Genomic DNA, 20850 nt, shown 5'->3' on the forward strand with positions numbered 1-20850 from the left:
TTCTTGATAAATATATAAATAATTTAGGGGGTATTTGATCTTAAAAATTCTTTGCATGAAAAGTAATGACAAGTAAAATCTCATTTAATTTCTTTAACTTTTTTCATATAAGTTATTTCGTTCACAATCAGACATAAACGCCGCTGTCACATTACCTCCTTGATGGGGGTAATGAAATGAGACACAGTTGCAATTGCTAAAAAGTTACAATTAAATGTATTTTGAATTTACAATCAGTGGTTAAGGATTCAGTATATGAATTAAGCTTTAATGAAACAGTGCAGTGCATTATCATAGATAAAGAAAATTGTTATAAAATTGATCAAAAACTTATGAAAGTTAATATAATTGCAGTTCTCAATTACAATAGTCTGTAGAGCTCATTTAAATATACATCTAAAAACAAACTGGGCACACATGATATTGGAATCAACGTGACATATTTATTTTAAGTTAGAATAAATTAAAATCTGTTGACAGATTCCAGCCCAAATGTAAATAAAAATCTCCAGAACAAAACCTAAAAAGCAAATAGCAAATAGCAGAAGAGGCCAGTTGAATAGAATGTACACATATACCTCTGCCACTATCAATAGAACTGCAATGGCTAATCAGGAATAGGTCGACTGATGGAGTCTGCTATGTGTAGATTTGGTTGCGATGGAAAGTGAGGTATAATAAAAATTTGACATTGGAGCCATCCAAAGAATTTTACGAGGCTCATGTCTCTAGCATTGAGACTCATTGCTATCAACAGGAAGGTAGCCATCATTGGTGGGAAGTGAGTTTTGGTGGAGGATGTCATCATCTGCTGCAACAATGGATGGTCGCTTCTCTTGTTTTATCTTTGTCTTTCGTAAATCCGTGGAGGGAGTGGTCAGAAGAACAAGACGCTGTTAAAGGTGACATGCAGAAAATATTAATGAACAGTCCAAAGCTGCTTCTGCATCTAACAAGTGGCTACTTTGCTGATCGGACACATTTGTGTCTCCTAAAGTGATTAATTTATTGGTTAATATCTATACTGTGACTATACTGTAGTGTTTATTGCGTAGCACTGATAACTCACCTCTCTCAGTGTTCCAGGGGCATTATACAACTTAACTGCTGCCACAAGTGGAACACACAGCATGGAGGACAGGGCCAGCATCCAGCCTATACCATTGCCCCACCATGGGTAAACATATTCATTGTTGTACTTCAGAGGTGAGTACCTGATCACAGCAAATGCAAAGGTTCCCTGAAAATAAAGGTACAGATGTCATTTAACCTGAGGTATTTAAAAACACTTTCCTTTTTTTAATCTTAAAGTTAACCATTCTTAATGTCTATTGCAGAATGTTGATGAATCCGTTATTTGTTTTTGACTGTTGGCAGTTAAAGTTTTAAATGCAAATATATTATTGTACAGTAGAGGTCGCTCTTGTAACAGAAACGTGAGGGAGGAAACTAGAAACCCACAAAGCATGTTGCAGGCGTGAAGAACATCCAGCAATATTTGATAACAGGGCTGGGACGATAGCCAATCATGTCTTCAATGTTGTCATAGAAACGGTCAGCACCTGCAATAAGAATTGAGAGACATAATGGAGATTTCATCAATATTCTGTGTAAAGGAAAGAAAAAGTCACATTTAGTAATTAGTTGCCTCTGCCTTTTCAAATGATTATTTTACTTACTAATCATTAATTCATGAAATCAAATTTAAAAAGATCAAAAGAGCTACTTTTCTTTGGTACACTGTTGTATATATGATTATCACGCCTACCATAAAACCAAGCAATGCAAATAGTCTCAAGTATTGCCACGAAGAGCATGGTCATTCCACTGGCTGCATAGTAATCAAAGAGCTGGAAGACATACATCCCCCCCTGTGCATAAAGGCAATATGTTAATAATCCTGTACCAAAGTGAAGAACATTTATAGAGGTAGTAAAATGGCCATATTATGGTGATTGTGGAAACATTGTAACAGAGGGCCTCTGCTGTAAAACACATCTTCTGAATGTCAGTTCATGTCAAGCAAACCTCTGTGACCATGATGAGCCCCAAGAGATAAGTGACCACAGCTACTGCCAGGATGAGGAGCTCCCTGCCATATTTACGGCGGAAGGTGGAGGGATACATGTCCATCACAGCTGTCACCAGGCTCTCCAAACACACAAACTGGAAATATCACACATCAGATTAATAAAGATGACTTCTTCTTTAGCTTTTTTTTAGGATGTTAGCCTCACCTGGCTGTCTAGTCCCAGAAAGACAATCATGGTAAAGAAGCAGACTGCCCATAGAGGTGGGAAAGGCATTATGGTGACAGCGCGGGGATAGGCTATGAAGGCCAAACCTGGACCTGAGTGGGAAACATTTTAAAAAGATTAATGATTCAAATAAATCTGTGAGTCAGTGAGTTTTACTGGTACATATCCATGGAAAACTAACCAGACTCAGCCACTTCGGAAATGGGAAGGTTCTGATCATAGGACATAAATCCCAGGATAGAGAAGATGGCAAAACCTGCAACAAAGCTAGTGCCACTGTTCAGAAAGCAGAGGCACAGGCAGTCTCTGAAAGCAGCACAGACAGGGGAATATAATAATTAGTTAGCATACAGTTTGGTGTTTTGCGTGAGAAAGTGTAGAATTTTGCTGCAATGCTGCTGATTCTTCAGTCTGTACCTGTAACAGTTGTTGTTATATTTATTGTAGCTTCCCAGTGCAGTCAGGCAACCGATGCAGATGGCATAGGAGAATAAGATTTGAGTTCCAGCATCCACCCATACCTAGGAGGAAGAATACTCACATCATGAGCGGGGAAAAAAAATAAGAAGAAGACGGGGATACAAATTATGCACAGTTCACATTCACCTCCAGGGGCCTGGCAGCAACAAAGGGGAACTTTTTATCACACAACTATTTCAGATCAACTCATTTCCAGCAAGACTGCAGAGTGCACCCTAAAAATGTAGGTGACCTTGATGATTTCCAGCCCACCTGTGGATCAGAAAGTCGACTCAGATCAGGGTAGAGGTAGAAGAAGATTCCCCGAGAGGCTCCAGGCAGGGTGACTCCTCTAATCAAGAGGATGATTAACATGATGTACGGAAAGGTGGCCGTGAAATAAACCACCTGAGGAGAAACATGAAAATTTAAAAAATAAAATGCAGTCCCAGTTTAAGACAAATATTTGCTTCTATTGTTCAGCTGGTGTGTTTGAATTTTCCACTAATGTCATTATTTCTGCATATCAGATATCAGAACATAAATAAAGAAGAGGTCTCACCTTGCCAGTGGACTTGACTCCTTTCCAGATGCAGAAGTAACAGAGGATCCATGCAACAGCCAGACATATGGCCAGGTCCCAATTTAAAGAGCCAATATCTCCAATGCCCGAGGAAATTCTCAGCACGCGTCTCCTGGAGCGCCCAACGACACGCAGGACAAGTGTAAATAATGATAATAAATAAACAGATAGAAAGGCAAGAAAATGATGATTATATGAAAAAGGCTGGCGAACTGGGAGGCATCGAGAGCTGTTCAAGGACAAGAACGGACAAACAATTAAGAAAAGCACTTACTCCCAGAACTCAATGATGGGAGAGGTGGCGTTCTCATGGTGACTGATGGAACTATTCCACTGCTGAACTGCTGTACAAGAATCTTGAATGAAATAGAGGGGAAAAAAAGACTTTCAGTCTCGCAAAGGATTCTGGGCTTTCTCTGAGGTTTCTAAGTCACACAAGGCAAAGTGAAAAGATGCTTTGACTGAAAGTGAGAAGGAAATTCAGCACAGGAGCTGAACAGGAGTGTCTGCAACGGGATGTGTTGATTGTATACCCCACCTGTGTTCCAGGTGTTGTTGCAGGATGCCCAGGGCAGATCCCAGGTGAAACAGTTGGACAGGTAGAAGATGGCCCAGGCTAACACAATGATGTAATAGATATTAAGCAGAGCAACAATCACCTGGGTGGCATAACCCAAACCTGGAAACAATGACATTAAAATACTTTTAAGCTGTGGCCAGTTTTAAAACTAGTTTGTCAGAACAGTGTAAGTGGTGTAGTTCTTTAACAGACATTCCTTTGAGCTCACACAACGTTAAAAGGTTCACTGGCAGCGCTGGAACCTATAATGGAATTATTGCGCCAATTCTAGTAAATGAGAGACAAAGGTGTAGCAAGATTTACAAATTTGTAGTTACATATGTGTGTGTGCAGCAGTAATAGTGTAAAGGCCTCAGTGCTTTTACAAAAACATCAGTGAATAATTAGCCTGTTTTCCCGTGAAAGCAAAAATGACAGTGACAGGTGCAATGTCTGTCCAGTGGTCACTGGGCAAGAGGTAGCAATAGACCCATGGCAGAACCAGTGCACCCCTCTGCTGTTCCAAAATGGAGATTTCTTTATACTCTTAGATTTAGTGGTTGCATGTTTAAGTTGCTACTGCGACTAAAAATAAGGGATTACCTTCAAACAATGGACAGACCTTCCTCCAGCAGGTGATCCCCCCCTCAGTGGTATACTGGCCCAGAGACGTTTCCAGCAAGAAGATGGGGATGCCACAAACAAACAGGAAGAGGAGGTACGGGATAAAGAATGCACCTGTGATTGTGCAGATTAGTAAATTCAGATACATTTTTAGTTATTTAAATGACATTTATATTGTTATCACATTCCTGCCTGCATGCAAACTAGCTTTAAGAGTGTGTGTATTTGTAAAGAGGTGGGGGTTGTGGTTACAGTTGCTGAACTGGCCATGAAAATAATCATTCACCCTCATTTTTATTTTCCCTCACCCTTTTAATATGCTGTGTTTGACATCCTGACTGGGCTTTGAGCACACTGTGCTTCACTGGTTTGCCTCTTCCTGGACCCCTTCCAGTTGATAATCAAGCGCGACCTTCAGTGATTATTGAATCCCTCTAGCAGAGGTCAAACATTAACTCTTGTGCATCTCCTTATCTAAACTGGGCTAATTCAACTATGTTCCTTCAGATACTTGGAAAATATTGCTGAAGCCATGAAAGCATGTTTTAGGAAGCCATATATTTTGCTATCGGCAAAACAAACAATGTTCTCAATAAATTATGACGCTCCAGACAGGCTTGCCTTTATAGACCACGTGCAGCTAGTAAATAAATGTCAATGATCAGACATCCTTTAGAACACATCATGAGTTACCAAATTAAAGATAGGTCATTCTAGCACTCACCTCCTCCATTCTTATAACACAGGTAGGGGAAGCGCCAGACATTCCCCAAGCCTATAATTTCTCCAGCCACTGATAATAAATACTCAATCTTGTTGCTCCACTGTCCCCTGTCCATCACCTTCTCCTCCGAGCCAGGCACAGCGTCCGGCAGCCTGCTGTCCACGTCGGACGGCTCTACATTGCATGTGTTCTCCATGTCGCCTGTGTCCCCTGTGCATTAAAGCATGTTAGAAAAAGGAGAGGCAAAGAATGGAATAGGATAACAAACAAAATTCAGAAATTATTCCGATAGAATTAGGCAAGAAATCCTTCAAAGAAGGTACTGTCATTTAAGAAATACATGTACGCTTTAGACTACCTGTCAGTGCTAAGATATAAAATCACAAGGAGTGAAGTATCAAGAAAACCAGCCTCAAGTTAAAGTCCTTCTCACGGTATGTCATTTTTCAGGTTTCTGTTCACAATTGATTTCATGCAGCATGACCAAGTTCCAGACTCAGCTTAAAAGGCTAATGGTGCTGAAAAACTTGAAAGACCAGGCCTTCTCTTTTTGGTGCGCATTGTGGCCGCTGTCAGTGTCTCCATTCTAACACAATCATAATTCTGCATGTGATATTAAAAGTACAAGCATCTCCCCGAAACCTCCCACCTTCCTGTCTGTCTGTGCGGCGAAGTTTTAGATGCCTAAAGCATCGACTATGGACCATTTGTGTCTTGTTGCAAGAAACAGAACCTCTGGTCTTAAGAAAGTACCTCAGGGGAATAACGTCTTGGTGAAAAAAAAAGCCAAGGAGCGCCTCTCTCTGCTGGCAAGAGAATCGGAGCCTTGCAGCGAGCTCACACTTGACTGAACTCTTTCACACATTTTTTTTTTCTTTCCGAGTGCTGAGACCCTCCAAAGAGCAGGAAAAATGCCACACAATACTTGCATCAACACTTGAAATCTTTCCTTTTGGATTCTAATTAGATATGCAAAAGTAGCCATGATTATTTTGTTTTAAAGTAACTTACTGGACCCCCGTGTAGATTTGTAAGATTTGATATTTCCTTTGATATTTGCATAGACAATTGAGCGTTATTGCAACATGGGGGAGGTGGTTGCTCAGTCTGCTCAGGACTGTGCTGAGAAGTGGAGGGATTTTGGTTCAAGACCCGGTGTGGGCAAAACATACATTGCCCATATAGGCTCCAGCTCCCTCGTCACGACCCCCAAAGGGATAAATCGGTCAATAAAACGAAGCAAAGCAACATTTTTGGATACATAGAAGGAGAAATGAAAAAAGAAAGGTATTTTAAAACATATACTAAAGAAAACCATGTGAGTTAAACTGTACATCTTTGCTTTAGCTTTGAATTTAAAGTTCCCGGGCGTATTTCAACATGCTACAACCATAAGAAATGCTTTAATTATAAACTGCACATACTCTGCAGTAACATCTAATAATTACCTTCCAGAAGGTTACAGACTTCAATGAACTATGGTTCCTTAACCTCTATGTTTACTTTCTGCCAGCACTGAATTTAATATTCAATTCTACGCCTAAAAAACAGCAAACTTTGCATCACTTCTAGCAGGAAACATCAGTCACAAATGAAATTCTTTCTGCGTTTAAAAGTTTTTTTTTTGTAAAGGCTTGTTTTTCTTACCTGATTTCATCTCACACTGTATTTACAGTGCTTATGGCCGAGGTGCAGGTGTACTTTAGGTCTGAGTGTCAGGTTGATTACGTAAAGCGCTACCCAATGCCTACCTTTGCCTCTTAAAGATTTACAAACGAATGCAATTAATGACTTATTAGTTTGAGGCCAATTTTCAATAATCTCACAGCTGCTCAGTTGTTGCATAAATCTGCAGGTGCACACTGGATTATTTCTTTTTATAATAGGCTTTTTATATAGTAGTGTTTATTAAGCCATTTGTTGGATATACCCCATAATCCAAGGCACTCACCTGCCAAGATGATGCACCTTGGAATAGAATCCTTCTCACGCTTTAGCAGATTTTACACATACATGGGAGATGAGATGTGATCTGAGAAAATGAAAACTTGTTTGCAGCCTGCAGTGGGATTTTTCACTCCCCCCCAACCCCCCCTCTTTATCCATTTCTTTTCAGACACCCACATACGCTGCACACTGGCGGTCTGTGCTGTCTCAGTGAGGGACTGATTGCATAACCCTTTGACACACATCTCTCCAGGGTCGTTCCATATCGGAACGAGAGACATATACACTCAGTGTCCTGGCAAGTAACCAATTAATTGTGAAAAAGTCACATGCAAATCATTCATGCTCATGAGTAAAAGTGAGCACCGTCCCATAATTACCTCCCACTAATGATTGCCTTTTTTCCCCCCAATTTTGTTCTTTTGCTTTTGGATTTTACCCTCATTATTTTATCTTGGTTTATTACATACTGTATATGTATGTAAAAAAAGAAAAGAAAAGAAAAGTCACTCATATGTTGTAGAAGTGAAAACATCCAGCTAATAAATCATTAACAACTTGACATTGGGTAACCCAAGAGTATTTAAATCTAGGCCATTTTTGTAACATGAATGAATAAAAGGCAGACTTGAAAAGTTAAACCAAAACACTTTTCCTTCAACCATTTCTACTCATTTATTCCCCATTCATACAGTCATCTATTATGATGTAACTTAAAAAACTCCTCTTCATTGTCAGAGGTTATTGTGGAATTCTATCTGAAAGTAGCTAAACCTGATGTCATGAAAAGATAATCCAGTCAACAGTTGTGTTGTTTCTACACCTTTAAAGGTTATGTAAAACAAAACGATATCAGATGGGGGGGGGGGGGGGCATTTAGAGGATATGCCTGAATTGCTATTTTGGACTTACGTTAAAACCATAATTGGACTTGAAAGTGCAACTAAGACTAAATATATAGCCAAATATCCAATCAAACAAAGAGAAAATGTCATAAAATGCATGAATGATCTACAAAGTCTTATTCAAGTCATTTTTTTGTTTAAATGGATGTATTTTTAAAGTAATGCTAGCTGATACACTCAAATTTTACATAGATCGTTGCATTCGAAGTCAAACATCCACGATAAACATCATGGAATTTTAAATTTGGCCATTCATTCCTGTTTGTTGGCGCCCTCTTGTGGTCAATTTTAAAAATAAATGAACTTGCGATAAAATGTAGGTATTGACGTCAGGCTTTTAGTATTAGTAAAATCCAACAATCGAACACTTTTAATATTCATCATGGAAGGGATATTCTGGATGGTCACTCCACCTGTTTGGAAAAAAAATAGACGGCGGAGTGTAAGGACAAAAGCACATGACTTATACCGTAAAACTTGCATGCATCATCTATTTTAACTTACATCAGCAGCTCCACAAAACGAATATCTTTATTTAGGGCCTCAATGGCTTTCATTTCTTCATCGGTGAGAGAAAAATCAAATATCTGGAGGGTGGGGGCGGAATCCAAATGAACAAATAAGCACTATTAGTGTCTGTTCCAGGTATTATCAAAGTTCCAATTAACCAGGCAGCATTTTCATACACTCACCTGAAAGTTGTGTTTGATCCTCTCCAGGTTGAAGCTCTTGGGGATGACTACCACCCCCCGCTGGGCATTGAAGCGCAGAGCCACCTGGGCACTGCTCTTGTTGTACTTTTTCCCGATGGATATGAGCACCTCATCCTCCAGCAGGGGAGGGCTTTTCAAATTCACCCTGAAAACAGACAATAAGTTAGTATTATTCAGGTTCCTGAACGTAATGTGCCACTGCTTCTTTTATCAACTTTGCAACTTTCTGCTCAATTTCTGAAGATTTCTGCTATATTAAATACAACGTTGAACTGAAATGAATTCCACACACACCAGGATGCATCTCTGGAGGAGCCAATGGGGCAGTAGCCGACAATCACAATGTCGTGTTTGAGACAGAACTCCAGGAGTTTTGGTTGTGTAAAATATGGATGACATTCAACCTACAGGTACGTGCAAGCACAGAGTCGATACACGTTACAGTTGAAGGAAACATAAACCACACCATTACTGTTACGCACTTCTTGAAATTTCCATTCAGTGCAAGAAGTAATGACAAATGATTCAAACAGAATTCCAAATTCTACATTTACATATTACAACCTAATTTGACTCTGTGGATTTAGTGAGATAAGTCAGGGTCACCTGGTTGGACACAGGTTTGTACTTGAGGCCAGGTTTATTCAGCAGAAGCTCCAGCTGTCTGCGATTGAAGTTTGAAACCCCGAGGGACTTCACCAGGCCGGCATCTACGCAGGCCTCCAGAGCCTGTGGAGAAGAAAAGATCCACTTAAAGACGGACAGAGATTTATCTTTACAGATTGACTGAGATAGAGGAGACCAAGATAAAGCCAGGTGAAAAAGGGCAAAATGAGCAAAGTTTGACTCTTTATGGCACTGACCTTGATCCTGATTTTCTAAATGCAGATTGAGCATAAAGGAAAGGCAATAAAATGCACAATATGACATTATATCTATCTAAAAATGACAAAACTCACCTCCCATGTTGCGCAGAGGTCTGTGTGGTGGTAGATGTATTTTCCATCTTTGTCTTTTGGGTAAAAGTCATTTCCAGGCTAAAACAGAAGTACAATTTTTTAAAAAGGCAGTGTGCTGCTGTATTTTAAACAAGTAAAGTGAGTTTAACTTTAATGTAAATCTGTGAATAACACTGATTTGGGTCGAGCCCTTTGGAACAATGCAGCTGGAATGCATGAAAACCTTGAAAGCCATTGGAAGCTCCACGATATAAAGATCCACATAGTCTAGCTTTAACTCATCCAGTGTTCTCTCCAGGGCTGGTCTCACCAACTCTGGTGGATGGAAGGTGTTCCAGAGCTGAGGAAGACACAGGGCAGAATGACATGTAATGTGGATGCATAGAGGGGGAAAAAAAGGCCTGACTTGACTTTTAACACACCTTTCCACAATAGAAGATGTCCTCTCTTCTCACGGTGCCATCAGCAATCTTCTCTCTAATGGCTTGACCTACTTCACCTTCATTAAAATAAACCAATGCACTATCAAAATGTCTGTAACCCACATCTATGGCATGCTTGACACACTCAAGTGCGGTGCCTTTGGGTGTCTGGTGAAAGAAAATGATATTTGTGTGTACTTCTTGTGTTAAGGTTTGGGGAACATGTTTTCCCCCCACTCTATACTGTATTGATGTGTTCTATGTACGGTGCTAATGTTTAACCAGTACCAGATTTTAACACTGCTGCTCCACAAAAATCTGGTACTGGTTAAACATTAGCACCATACATAGAACACATCAATATAGCAGAGTTTACAATTTAAACAGATTAGATCTTTCTCACCAATCGAGGGTTTGCGTATGTGCCCAGTCCCAGAACTGGAATGTGGTTTCCATCACTGAGAGGGATCCTGTGGTTTTCCGCTGTCAGGCTCATGCTGGCAAATGGATGAGTAGGATGAAGGCTCGGCTGCCTGTCAAATAGGTAAACTATTAAGAGATTGAACTTTGAACAAGGGACCGTTGGGTCCAGTCCACATGTTTATGACATCGGCAGAAAACATTCACTGTCAGACTCGAACTACTGGATATAGCTTATCAAAGTATGTTTTTGATTTCTGTTTTTACTGAACCTTTACAAGAACCTTGAGGTGGATGCTGTTTCTTCCATGAAGCTCGTTTTAGGGCAGTTTATAAGGAGTTGAGCACAGCATTAAATATGACAGAGAAGACTCATTATGTGTCATCACAAGAACTTCCAGTGTGTGTGTTCTTGTATATGCTTACCAAAATATGCATTCTTATAGGAAACTGGGGGCATTTTGTATGGACATATTGGCTGGTCCTCATATCTTCATAAGTCTGTTTAGGGTTGTATAGGAAGGGGGAGGGTGGGGGGGGGGGGGGGTGGGGGGGTTGGAGAATGTCCTCTCAAATGTAGCATTACGTGTGTGTGTGTTCGTGATGATCTGACCGAAGTTCAGGACGACTTGGCTCAATGGCTTCGTGAGTTTACCTTAAAAAAACGTTACCGCGGTGCAGTCAACAACTGCACCAATACATGGCGCTGTTGAGTCACATATTGATTGTCTATCTATCTATCTATCTATCTATCTATCTATCTATCTATCTATCTATCTATCTATCTATCTATCTATCTATCTGTCTTCCCCCCCCCCCCCCACCACCACCCACCAGACCCCCCACCACCACCCACCAGACCCCACCCCCTTCTTCACTGCAACCGGTGCAACATCTGCGTCATCCTTAGAAAAGGTGGGAGCGCATTTTGAGAAATATATGTTGTTGTTTTTCATTATTTTAATACAAACTGCAGCTGCAAGAGGAAATTGGCTGTTCACGCCGAAGGAGACATGCGAGAAAATGACTCTTGCGCCTTGCTGCTCTCACCTGTGCAGGCGCACGTCGCACGACACCATCTGAAAGTGCAGCATATGGATGCCTGCGAAGAACAGGAGGAGGCAGCGGGGGCTTCTGCTGCAGCCGCCGCCGTGCTTTTAGAGAACGAAGCTGAGAGCATGCAAGTGCAAGAAGAAAAGTGCGCTGCAGCTGAGCTAAACAATCTAAACTCGTGTCCCGTTTGCTGCCTGAACTTCTACAGTCGGGAGCCTAAACTTCTTCCGTGCCTGCACTCGTTTTGCAAGAAATGTTTGCCCACGCCGTCGAGGAATTTGGCCATGGTCGAGGCGCCAAACTCCCGGGTGGACCGTGTGAAACCACGTGAGTCTCTTTGTTTACCAACAACCACGAACCGATCTCAGATGTGTTCAAGTACAATAACGATCAATGCTTTAAAAAACAAAACAACCATACTCACCGTTCTCGTTTGCCTCCGAGACCCAGAATAATGGTTATGTTTTGCCCCAGTGAATGTGATCCGCTGTCCGGTGTGCAGACAGGAGTGTATGGAAGTGGACGTAATGGAAAATGTTTTTGTGGAGGACTCAGTCGAAGCTCCCAGCAGCACAGTGGAGAGATCAGCTCAGGTCAGAACACATGGTCATATGGGGGCCGGACCTTTACTTACTAATTTAACTCCTGCCGACCACAATGTAACATCTTATCAGCCAGCTTATCACGATTCCGAGAATGATCATTCTCTGCTCCCATTTCTCAGATCTGCATGACCTGTGATGACAACACCGAGGCGGTGGGGTTTTGTGTAATCTGTGTCGAATACCTGTGCTCTGCCTGTGTGGAGGCGCACCAAAGGGTCAAATTTACCAAAGATCACACTATCACCCAGAAGGAAGAAGTATCAGAAGGTAGATTGAGCCCGTTTAGATACTTTTCAAGGTCCTCTGCTGTTGTTGCTCTGCTGTTTCTGTTCTATTTTGCAGCTACCGCCGCTTCATCAAGCTGCTTAATGTTAGATATTTCTCTGATGAATGCAAAGTCATTTCATTTTTCAGAAATCCACAGATGGTCAACTCAGAGGCCGATGTTCTGTGGTATCCACAAACAAGAGCCGGTGAAGTTGTTCTGTGAGACCTGTGACCTGCTGACCTGCCGTGACTGTCAGCTGGTCAGGCACAAAGACCACAGGTGCGTCCCAAGTGCGTTATAAACCACAGACCAATGCATGGGATGCACCTTGAGAGCAGCACAATAATATATATGTTTTTTAAATTAAGGCTGTTTCCCTTCCCTCTGTCAGGTATCATTTCCTTGAGGATGCTTATAAGTATCACAAGCAGCATGTAGACAGCATGACCCATCAGCTGCAGGACAAAAGGATGCTCATTGAAGAGGTGTCCTCTGCCATAAACAACAGGTATATATTCTCATATGCACCTGCATTGTAGTGTTTTTTCCCCCTCAGCTTAAAAAGCTTATGTTTCTAATTAACTTTAACGTATGTGGTTAATGTAATTCGTCATAAGAATGTGGCTCAAGACACGTAGTTTATGTTTTAAGTAAGTTTTGCTCAAATGAGAATCCGGTTAATGTATCCATAAGTGCCATAAGGCATATGTATACACAACTGTCTCAATAATATATGAAGTGTGATAATGGTGTATAGTGCACTAAGTCATTTGTGTCATGTACTATCCATCAATGTCAGAGGATGATAGCTACAGTTAGACACGAGGGACACTAATGAAGCCAACGGCTGACATTTCTTTTTAAAAAAACCCAAAGTGAAGTATTCCAGACACCAGTAGAAATGATAAATGGGAAAGAGGAGATACGGACGAGGAAGACATCCTTATTTTGGACACTGATAGAAAAGGTTTATGGTCAAGGTAAGTAAAATTATATAAGTAAAAGAGGGGTAAGGGGTTGTCCCCACGCCCGGGTTTTAAGGTATAAAAGATAGACACAAATATAGGGTGTTTAGTTCTTCCTTAGAACTCCTTTGGGATTGCTCATGTTTCTTCTCATGTTTCTTCTCTTTTTCTTCTTTGCTGCTTTTAGAGAATAAATGTTTTGGACTTGGCTCTTCTAAACTTCTGTGCTCATTTGGACTCTGTGTCCATTTTCTATTCACGAAGTTGAGGAGATCTCCACGTCAGCATGTCTTTTTTCCCCCTAAACATACTGCACGTTTATGTATCCAGGCTTCTCCAGGCGGAGGAGAGCCGCACATCGGTTGAGACTGAAATAAAAAACTCCATCTGCAGCTTGATTGCGGAGATGAACAAAAAGGGCCAGATGCTGTTAAATCAACTCGAGGTACAAAAACCGGTTTCGATTAAGCACCCGGTCATTTGTGAGAAATCAAATATTAGGATATTCTCATCACATGCTGCAGCTTTGTGTACAAGCTCGCTTATTTGCAGGCAGAGATGTCTGTTTTGCCCTCAGGCCCTGAGTGAACACCCTCAAGATCCATGAATACTGCAGATGTTGGCTTCTTCCTGCTCTTTCAGAGTGTAACAAAGGATCACAAGAGGGTTTTACAAAAACAGCAGGAGGACATCGGCTATCTGTCCAGACACCTGGATCACGTCATCGGCTTCACCAAGTGGGCCACCGCCAGGAACAAGGGCACGGCCTTCCTGCACTGTAAACGTTTAGTAAGGCTCCCCTGAACATTGAGCTTCTCTGCCCACGCAGCTCTGTAACAAAGTGGGGACACACACTAGTGTCTCACACTGAAAATTATTAATGACGTCCCTTCTGTTGCAGATTCTCTTCCAGATTGGAAACCTCCTGCAGGCAAAGTGCAGCACATCATTTGTGCCGCAGACTGTCATACGCTTTCAGGGTCGCTCCCCATATTGGGCTTCCAGTCTTGATCTGGGTAAGAAACACAGTGTCTATGTTGTCGGAGCTGATATTGATCACATGTTAATGCGTATTTATGAAGGACTAAACTGTATTATTGGCTAATCACATTAGCATTTAGAATAAAATGTACTGTTCTCTGCATGTATGTTGTTGTTTCCATTCAAAGTAGTTTGCTGCCAGCTTTCAACCATATAAATTTAAACATAAATAGGGTGGTCAATATTAAACAGACCAAAGCATTAATGGCCCACCAAACCTGCATTAACTATAAAGTAACTGAAAACTGCATTTTCTATTTTCTATCCTTGCTTCTTCTGCTTATTCCTGTTGTGTGCGCGGATTCCCACAGGCTCTCTGCTGGTGGAGAGCACACCAGGCAAACGGCTGCCAGGTTTTCAGGGTATTCCTCATGATGTCAAGAACCCTAGGGAAGGACCCTCGGGCTCCCCCTACGGTTTTGCCATCGGAAACCCCCGGAACACTCTGGCTCTGCTCCAAATGGAGGTAGAGAAGCTAAACCCAACGACCCACTGGCAAGCCCAGCCGCCTTGGGGATGGTGCCAGAGCGTCAGGCTGCCCCGGTCCGGGCCCCAGACCCTTCTCCAACGTGCTCCCTCCCACAACGTGGGTGCCCAACCACATTGCAGGTTTATGGTGCCTCCTCCGAGCAACACCGGCCCGACCAGCGGCCCACCAAACCCTGGGTTTACCCCGCAGGTTAGTGTGTGATTCTTGTGTGCGTTTCCATTTGACTGACAAGCCGCCCTAACAAGGACAGACAGCAGATGGCAATGTCCTAAATAGACCCGACAGCCTTCACATCCTGGACAATTCACGTCTTCCCTTGTCAGAGTGGATTTCAGTCAAGCTTTTGACCAATAATCGCAAAAATAAAACCTCTCCACATGTGCAGCGGTCGCGCCGGCACAGGACACACCCGGAATTCCATTAGAAGCAATTGATAATATCTGTATTGTTTAGTCTGCTTCAGAGGGTGTTTTGGCTCCGGGTCTGACGCTCTGTAGTCTGCTGTGTGTGCTCGAGTCGCTCCTTGCTGATGTGAACAAGCTGTTATTGCCCCGCAATGAACTCTGATACTCTCAATAAGCAACGATTCTTCCGCTGTTGTCGAATTCTGGGTGTGTTCAGTGCGAGCTGATGGCATTTCATCACTTTTTCATTTATTTAGTTATTACAATCAGCCTGAAGTAATTTCAGGGAAACATTATGAGGCTACAAAGTTTTAGTTTCTGTGTTATTTCGGTGCAGCTGAAAGAGCAGTAAAAATGAGCTCATAGCAACTAAGTAATGACTTTACAAAAAAAAAAATGTCATGACATCCACTGGACTTCTCTTCTGTTGTGTCTTTTTTGCACTACATTGACAAAAAAAAACATGATTCTTGGAAGGATTGCAAAAGCTGTGACTCATGTGATGAAGAACGTCTTGAATTAAAGCCCTCAGAGATGTTCAAACCACGCATCTGTGTGACAGGAAACATCCCTGATATAGCAGACACAAAGAGTTTTTGTGATGTACCTAATGTTACAACTCCAAACACTGAACCTGAATGCATCTATGCTGCTTTAGATTTATCTCACTGTTCTGTTTCCCCTGTCGTTTGCAGCATTATAGGTTGTTGGGTAGCAGCTCCGGCTACCAATCTAAACCTGGAGGTACGTTCTCTTCACCTCTTTACTCATCACCCGTGCCCATCGGAGACGTCGCTCTGCCTCAGCCACGACACACGGCGAGTGACATCATCCATTATATGAAAGTAGACGACACACAAATTTGACTTGATCTTCATATTGAATGACTTATCCACTAATTTCTGATTGCGTGTTTAGGCTGAGTCACCATATCTGAATCAAAGGACTGATCCAGTATATGCCACTACGAGACATCCACCACAGACCCCTGTGTCTTGTGTGCCATGTACAGATGGTAGAGTAGCAGTTTTTTTATCATATGCTGTTGCAGGCTACAGACTTATTAAGGATAAAAATAACACAATTTTCATTTGTCTTTAGTGCAAGGGAAGCAGAACCCAGCAGGGCTCGCTGCCGTTTCCCAGGAGGAGAATTCAGAGTAAGGAGACAACATGGTCTTCACCCCCCCTCCCTCCCATATCACATCCAGTGAATAATGATTTATTTTGACTGATCGTCCTTCTTTTCCTCAAGATCTGCTTCCTGGGAACCTGCAGAAACACATCAGACCATTGGAGACGAAGGCCCATCTGTCAGGAAGAGACCGAGACCATCACCAGGTCCCATCGTAGTCATCAAAGATGAACCAGATGACGACATTAGCTATGTAAGGAGAAACATAAGGTTTTAAACTTTACTTTTATCCAAGTTCTGTGGTAAAACTGCATTTTAATATAGATTGGAATGGCTAAAAAAAATGTCACTTTCAAGCTTATTCACTTATTTTCATATTAATGCTAAAAATTGCCTCTTTTAGGATAGAAGCTACTTGTAGATGGACCTAATCCTGATTCTTGTTGTCTGTTATCCTCAATTTCAGGACACCAAAAGGACAAACCTCCCTGACAGCACAGGTGACCAACCAGACCTGCTGGCCCAAGTGAGCAGCCAAGACAGGGAGGACGTCTCCACCCGTCCAAGAGTCACTGATAAAATCCAGATTCCCGTGCACACTCATAGCACACCCCAAGACCACAGCAACAGCAATGGAAATGATCATAACAGTTTGCTCGAAGGAGAGACGCAGCGTAAAGCTCCGTTAAAGCGCTCTGACAGAGGCGTGTGCACCGTGTGTCAGACAGGGGGGGAGCTGTTGCTCTGCGATAAGTGCTCCAAGCATTTTCACCTTTTTTGCCACATTCCAGCACTCCGAAACGTTCCAAGGTGAGCTTTGTCAGGCAGCATTTGTGCCTGCAAACAATCCCATTATTTTTTACTCCTGGCATTAGCGCTAGGTCCTGCCTGCTCACACACATTTGAATTAGATCTCTGCTCTGTCTTCAGTGGCTGTTGGTCGTGTTCCTTCTGCCTTGATTCCCCTGAGATGGGCTCCAAATGCAAACCCAAAGCCAGAGGAGTGAAGACGGAGTCGGAGTCTGAGGGAGGATTTCTTCCCGAGGAAAAGAGAGTCAGTACTCTAATTAGAGTCCAAGCATCTCATGTTTGTGATATTGTGTGGATCCTTTAATGAACTCTCCATTGCTGCACTATTTTTGTGGAAACCTTTTATAGACTACCTGCTATAATGTGTGTAATATATGGATATTATGACCCATACAGTCGAGGGGAGATCACAAAAAGGGAATAACATAAAGGAGAGGAAGCAGCTTGTGAGATGGTTTTTCCACATTTATTGATAATCATCAGAAAAATATGAGGAAATAAGAGTATGGGTTCAGGGAGTGGGAACTAACTCTGTAGGACACAAACACTAGAAAAAAGGAACCCCCCCCCCCATCCCCACACACACAAACACACGGGATGTAACACTGAAACAGACTAAATGGTTTAAAGTTTTCCTTTTTGCATGAATTGATGTTCCTTTTCTACTCTTACAGAAATGTGAGAGACTGTTGCTGCACTTGTTTTGCAGCCCAGACTTCGGAGAATCCCCCACGGTGAGTCCAACGGGATTAACGTCACATTGAGTTACTGTATAGGCAAATGAGTGGTGCAAATTCTGCAGTGTTCTTTCATACAGAATGCCAGTCCTGTACTACAAATACACAAGTCTTGTGTTTATCCTGCTGTCACAGCCACTATTTTGAGATTTAAGAGATTTTTTTGACAGTTTGTGTCTGGATGTAACTCAAAATGGCCCCAGACCCTCATAAACTGCCTCAGTGCAGATCTGTAACACAATAGATATCAATAATTATGTTGCGTCTAATACTGTTATTCTCACCATGTTGGTGAATATTGTAGGTGTGTGCCAATAATAGGAAGAATGGGAGTGGACCATCAATGCTTCACACTGTGAGGAAACGACTGGAAGCGACAGAGAGTCTGCGCTACAAAAACCTGGCAGAGTTTGTGTCAGATGTCAGGCTGGCCTGCAGGAACTGGGCCACTAAGGTTCTGCCTCAAACACTGTGTTTTTCAGCGTTGCAGATGACCTGACACTTAATAATAATAATTGTAATAAAATGCTCCCTGCTTTTCAGCCTGAACCAGGAGCTACCGCGGCATCCAAGGGGCTTAATGAGCAGTTTGAAGAACGCCTGAAGAACGTCTTCCCAGAACACACTTTTCCTGAGATGAAATCTCCGTCCGCTCCCGACTCGGTCTCTTGACGGCCCATTTCGTCCTGTACAACTTGAGTGTTTTCCAGTTTCCCAGAATGCATCCAAGTTCTTTGTGTTGCCAGTTGAAGTTGTCGTTCTCAACTCAGTTACAATCAGCAGCAATGAAAGATGGCGTGGTCACGTCTGGGCCACTCTTCCTGTTTTGCTCTACATGTGTAAATATAGCAGGTTCGAGGAAGGGGAACAATCAAGAACTTTGAAGTGTGTGGTCTACCTTATGTGGAAAAAGGAGAAAATGTATCGCTGACCAGTTGAAGAAAACATCAAAAAGGAATCAGAGGCAGATGAAAATGTTTCAAAGAATTTTATATTCAAAAGGCAGAACATAAAGCCCATAAAGCTGCACGTATGCAAGCCAGGTGGCAGGTGTTTACAGGGTATAATGAAAAATGACACTTTGCACCTACTTTGCTTTAGTGCTTGATGACTGCATGTGCGAGTTGACAACGTTTGACATAAACCTTCCTGACCCATAGTTTATATCTTTGAGTCCCTCAATACCGCACGTCCATTATAGGTGGGTAAATGAGTCCCCAGGGCCTCGCAGGCGGCTCTCCGGCTGCGCAGCTGTGTCAGTGGCCTCCGTTTGATTGTCACAGATGTGGCAGCACGAGCATTGTTCTGCTTCAAAGCAACTGTATTGCGCTTTTCATAACAAGATTAACATGGATTGAATGTGACCTCACCCCCTCCAATTTCCTCCACCGGTGCACTTAAGGTCAGCTCCCGCTGCTGTTCAAGCTCAAATGGGGTTGAGAGGTGGGGGAGAGGCCCGGCAGATTTGGTAATAGATGTGAGAAATTTGACGTCCATGCCGAGGTGTTCCAGAAGAAACAGAAACTTTTATTGTTACTGTGTTTAAATACACATGAGAATACTGCTGAAGAGAAGAGGACTGCAAAGAACACACGCAAGCGTTGATGGAGACGTGACAGATTGGATAATTGACCCCAAGCCCAGTCCCTGGCCACCCTAAAAGCAACCTGAACGCATTGCCATAGACCGCTTATTAATCCCGATGTATGTAGTCATCCAACATTAAATAGAAACGAGAGTACGAGCAGCAATACCAAACAGACTGGTGGACTGAAAAACAGAGGAAAGAATTGTCACTCACGCCTAAACAGCGCCATGACTCTTTTATAACGTGCTGTTTACTTGTGGGCTTTCTTGTATGTCTGTGGTGTCCTGATATGAAGCCTTTGGTGGTGTTTCCAGACTGGCTAGACTGGTGCTGGAGACATATGGCTCTGATTAGATTATTCAACCTCTCTCCTGTCACAATGCCCAGAATCAGGAGACTGATTGAATTTGCAGATGGTCTCAGTTGGTACAAAACGTTTGAGAGGCACTTTTTCAATTATCTCTGCATGTTTTGCCCACTGCAACAGATGTGTGTGTGTGTGTGTGCGTGTTTCTCTTTGTATTGGTGTGTGAGAGAGTGGTTTGTTTATGACTGGGCGCTCCTAATTATGACAGAAATTATTAAGTAGATGCAAACATCTCTCATTTCTTGAGTTCAGGTGAACACTGAACAGTTATGTTCATCCTAAAATAATTAATAATAAAAGAGAAAAATATTTTTTAGCTGCAGTAATGTGGAGAAGAAATAATCTTTCTCTAACATTAGCAATTTTCCAGAGTGGAGAACAAATGGAAAAAGACAAGTTTGTTTATACTTTCTAAAGACTTTTATTAATAAAACAGATTAATGGGTTCGGCAGTAAAATGACCATAAACTGCTGGATGTGAAAATCTGATGAAATTAAGTGTAGAGAGAGTTGGTAAGATTCAGGGAACCCAGTGCCAGAATGCATCCAGCGTTTTGTAGACAGTGGTAATGAAAAGATTTCGTTTTAAATTCGCCCCCATTTCCTCTGATATATCTCAGAAAGTTAGAGTTTCTGCTGTCTGGTCAGAGCCAACACAGATTTCCAAACTACCCCAAAACCGACTCCAGATGTTGAGCAATCAGAGGAGTCATTAGTCACAAACAGAGAACTTCGCCATAGATGGGGAGACAATCTCCATATGTGCATGCCTACCTGTAAAACCGTGCAATAAAGGCTAGAAATATACGCCCAGA

General features: G+C 42.1%; 3 protein-coding genes across 6 annotated transcripts; 1 reads left to right on the top strand and 2 right to left on the bottom strand.

Annotated features, from left to right (window-relative positions):
• Positions 1 to 63: 63 nt before the first annotated feature.
• slc6a13 (solute carrier family 6 member 13) lies at positions 64 to 7293 on the bottom strand. Of its 3 annotated transcripts, none has more exons than XM_057053120.1 (15): positions 7159 to 7293; positions 5208 to 5417; positions 4463 to 4597; positions 3839 to 3979; positions 3575 to 3656; positions 3280 to 3412; positions 2991 to 3125; positions 2676 to 2779; positions 2440 to 2564; positions 2238 to 2350; positions 2029 to 2166; positions 1769 to 1871; positions 1462 to 1562; positions 1070 to 1240; positions 64 to 893 (listed from the first exon to the last, which is right to left on the bottom strand). In XM_057053120.1, the coding sequence occupies exons 2-15, from the start codon at positions 5401 to 5403 to the stop codon at positions 729 to 731; spliced, it is 1842 nt and encodes a 613-aa protein (XP_056909100.1). In that variant the 5' UTR covers positions 5404 to 5417; positions 7159 to 7293; the 3' UTR covers positions 64 to 728. The 3 variants fall into 3 exon arrangements, with proteins under 3 accessions (XP_056909100.1, XP_056909099.1, XP_056909101.1); XM_057053119.1 differs by lacking the exon at positions 7159 to 7293 and adding an exon at positions 6855 to 7008; XM_057053121.1 differs by lacking the exon at positions 7159 to 7293 and adding an exon at positions 6656 to 6836.
• A 511-nt stretch (positions 7294 to 7804) lies between these two features.
• LOC130536884 (aldo-keto reductase family 1 member D1-like) lies at positions 7805 to 12210 on the bottom strand. The gene is made up of 10 exons (XM_057053123.1): positions 12051 to 12210; positions 10557 to 10686; positions 10154 to 10321; positions 9955 to 10071; positions 9732 to 9809; positions 9379 to 9501; positions 9067 to 9176; positions 8752 to 8917; positions 8564 to 8646; positions 7805 to 8472 (listed from the first exon to the last, which is right to left on the bottom strand). The coding sequence occupies exons 2-10, from the start codon at positions 10647 to 10649 to the stop codon at positions 8430 to 8432; spliced, it is 981 nt and encodes a 326-aa protein (XP_056909103.1). The 5' UTR covers positions 10650 to 10686; positions 12051 to 12210; the 3' UTR covers positions 7805 to 8429.
• On the top strand, positions 11429 to 20842 carry LOC130536880 (transcription intermediary factor 1-alpha-like). 2 transcript variants are annotated; one of them, XM_057053114.1, is made up of 19 exons: positions 11429 to 11488; positions 11550 to 11953; positions 12101 to 12219; positions 12351 to 12498; positions 12646 to 12778; positions 12891 to 13007; positions 13795 to 13909; positions 14107 to 14253; positions 14366 to 14480; positions 14817 to 15184; positions 16095 to 16244; positions 16318 to 16414; positions 16501 to 16558; positions 16654 to 16786; positions 17000 to 17343; positions 17464 to 17587; positions 18018 to 18077; positions 18385 to 18534; positions 18624 to 20842. In XM_057053114.1, exons 2-19 carry the CDS (start codon positions 11587 to 11589, stop codon positions 18750 to 18752), a joined length of 2874 nt encoding a protein of 957 aa, XP_056909094.1. In that variant the 5' UTR covers positions 11429 to 11488; positions 11550 to 11586; the 3' UTR covers positions 18753 to 20842. The 2 variants fall into 2 exon arrangements, with proteins under 2 accessions (XP_056909094.1, XP_056909096.1); XM_057053116.1 differs by having other exon boundaries at positions 11436 to 11953; positions 16095 to 16217.
• The last annotated feature ends 8 nt before the right edge of the window (positions 20843 to 20850 follow it).

The sequence above is a fragment of the Takifugu flavidus genome, chromosome 13 (assembly GCF_003711565.1).
Source record: "Takifugu flavidus isolate HTHZ2018 chromosome 13, ASM371156v2, whole genome shotgun sequence".
Classification (NCBI taxonomy): domain Eukaryota; kingdom Metazoa; phylum Chordata; class Actinopteri; order Tetraodontiformes; family Tetraodontidae; genus Takifugu; species Takifugu flavidus.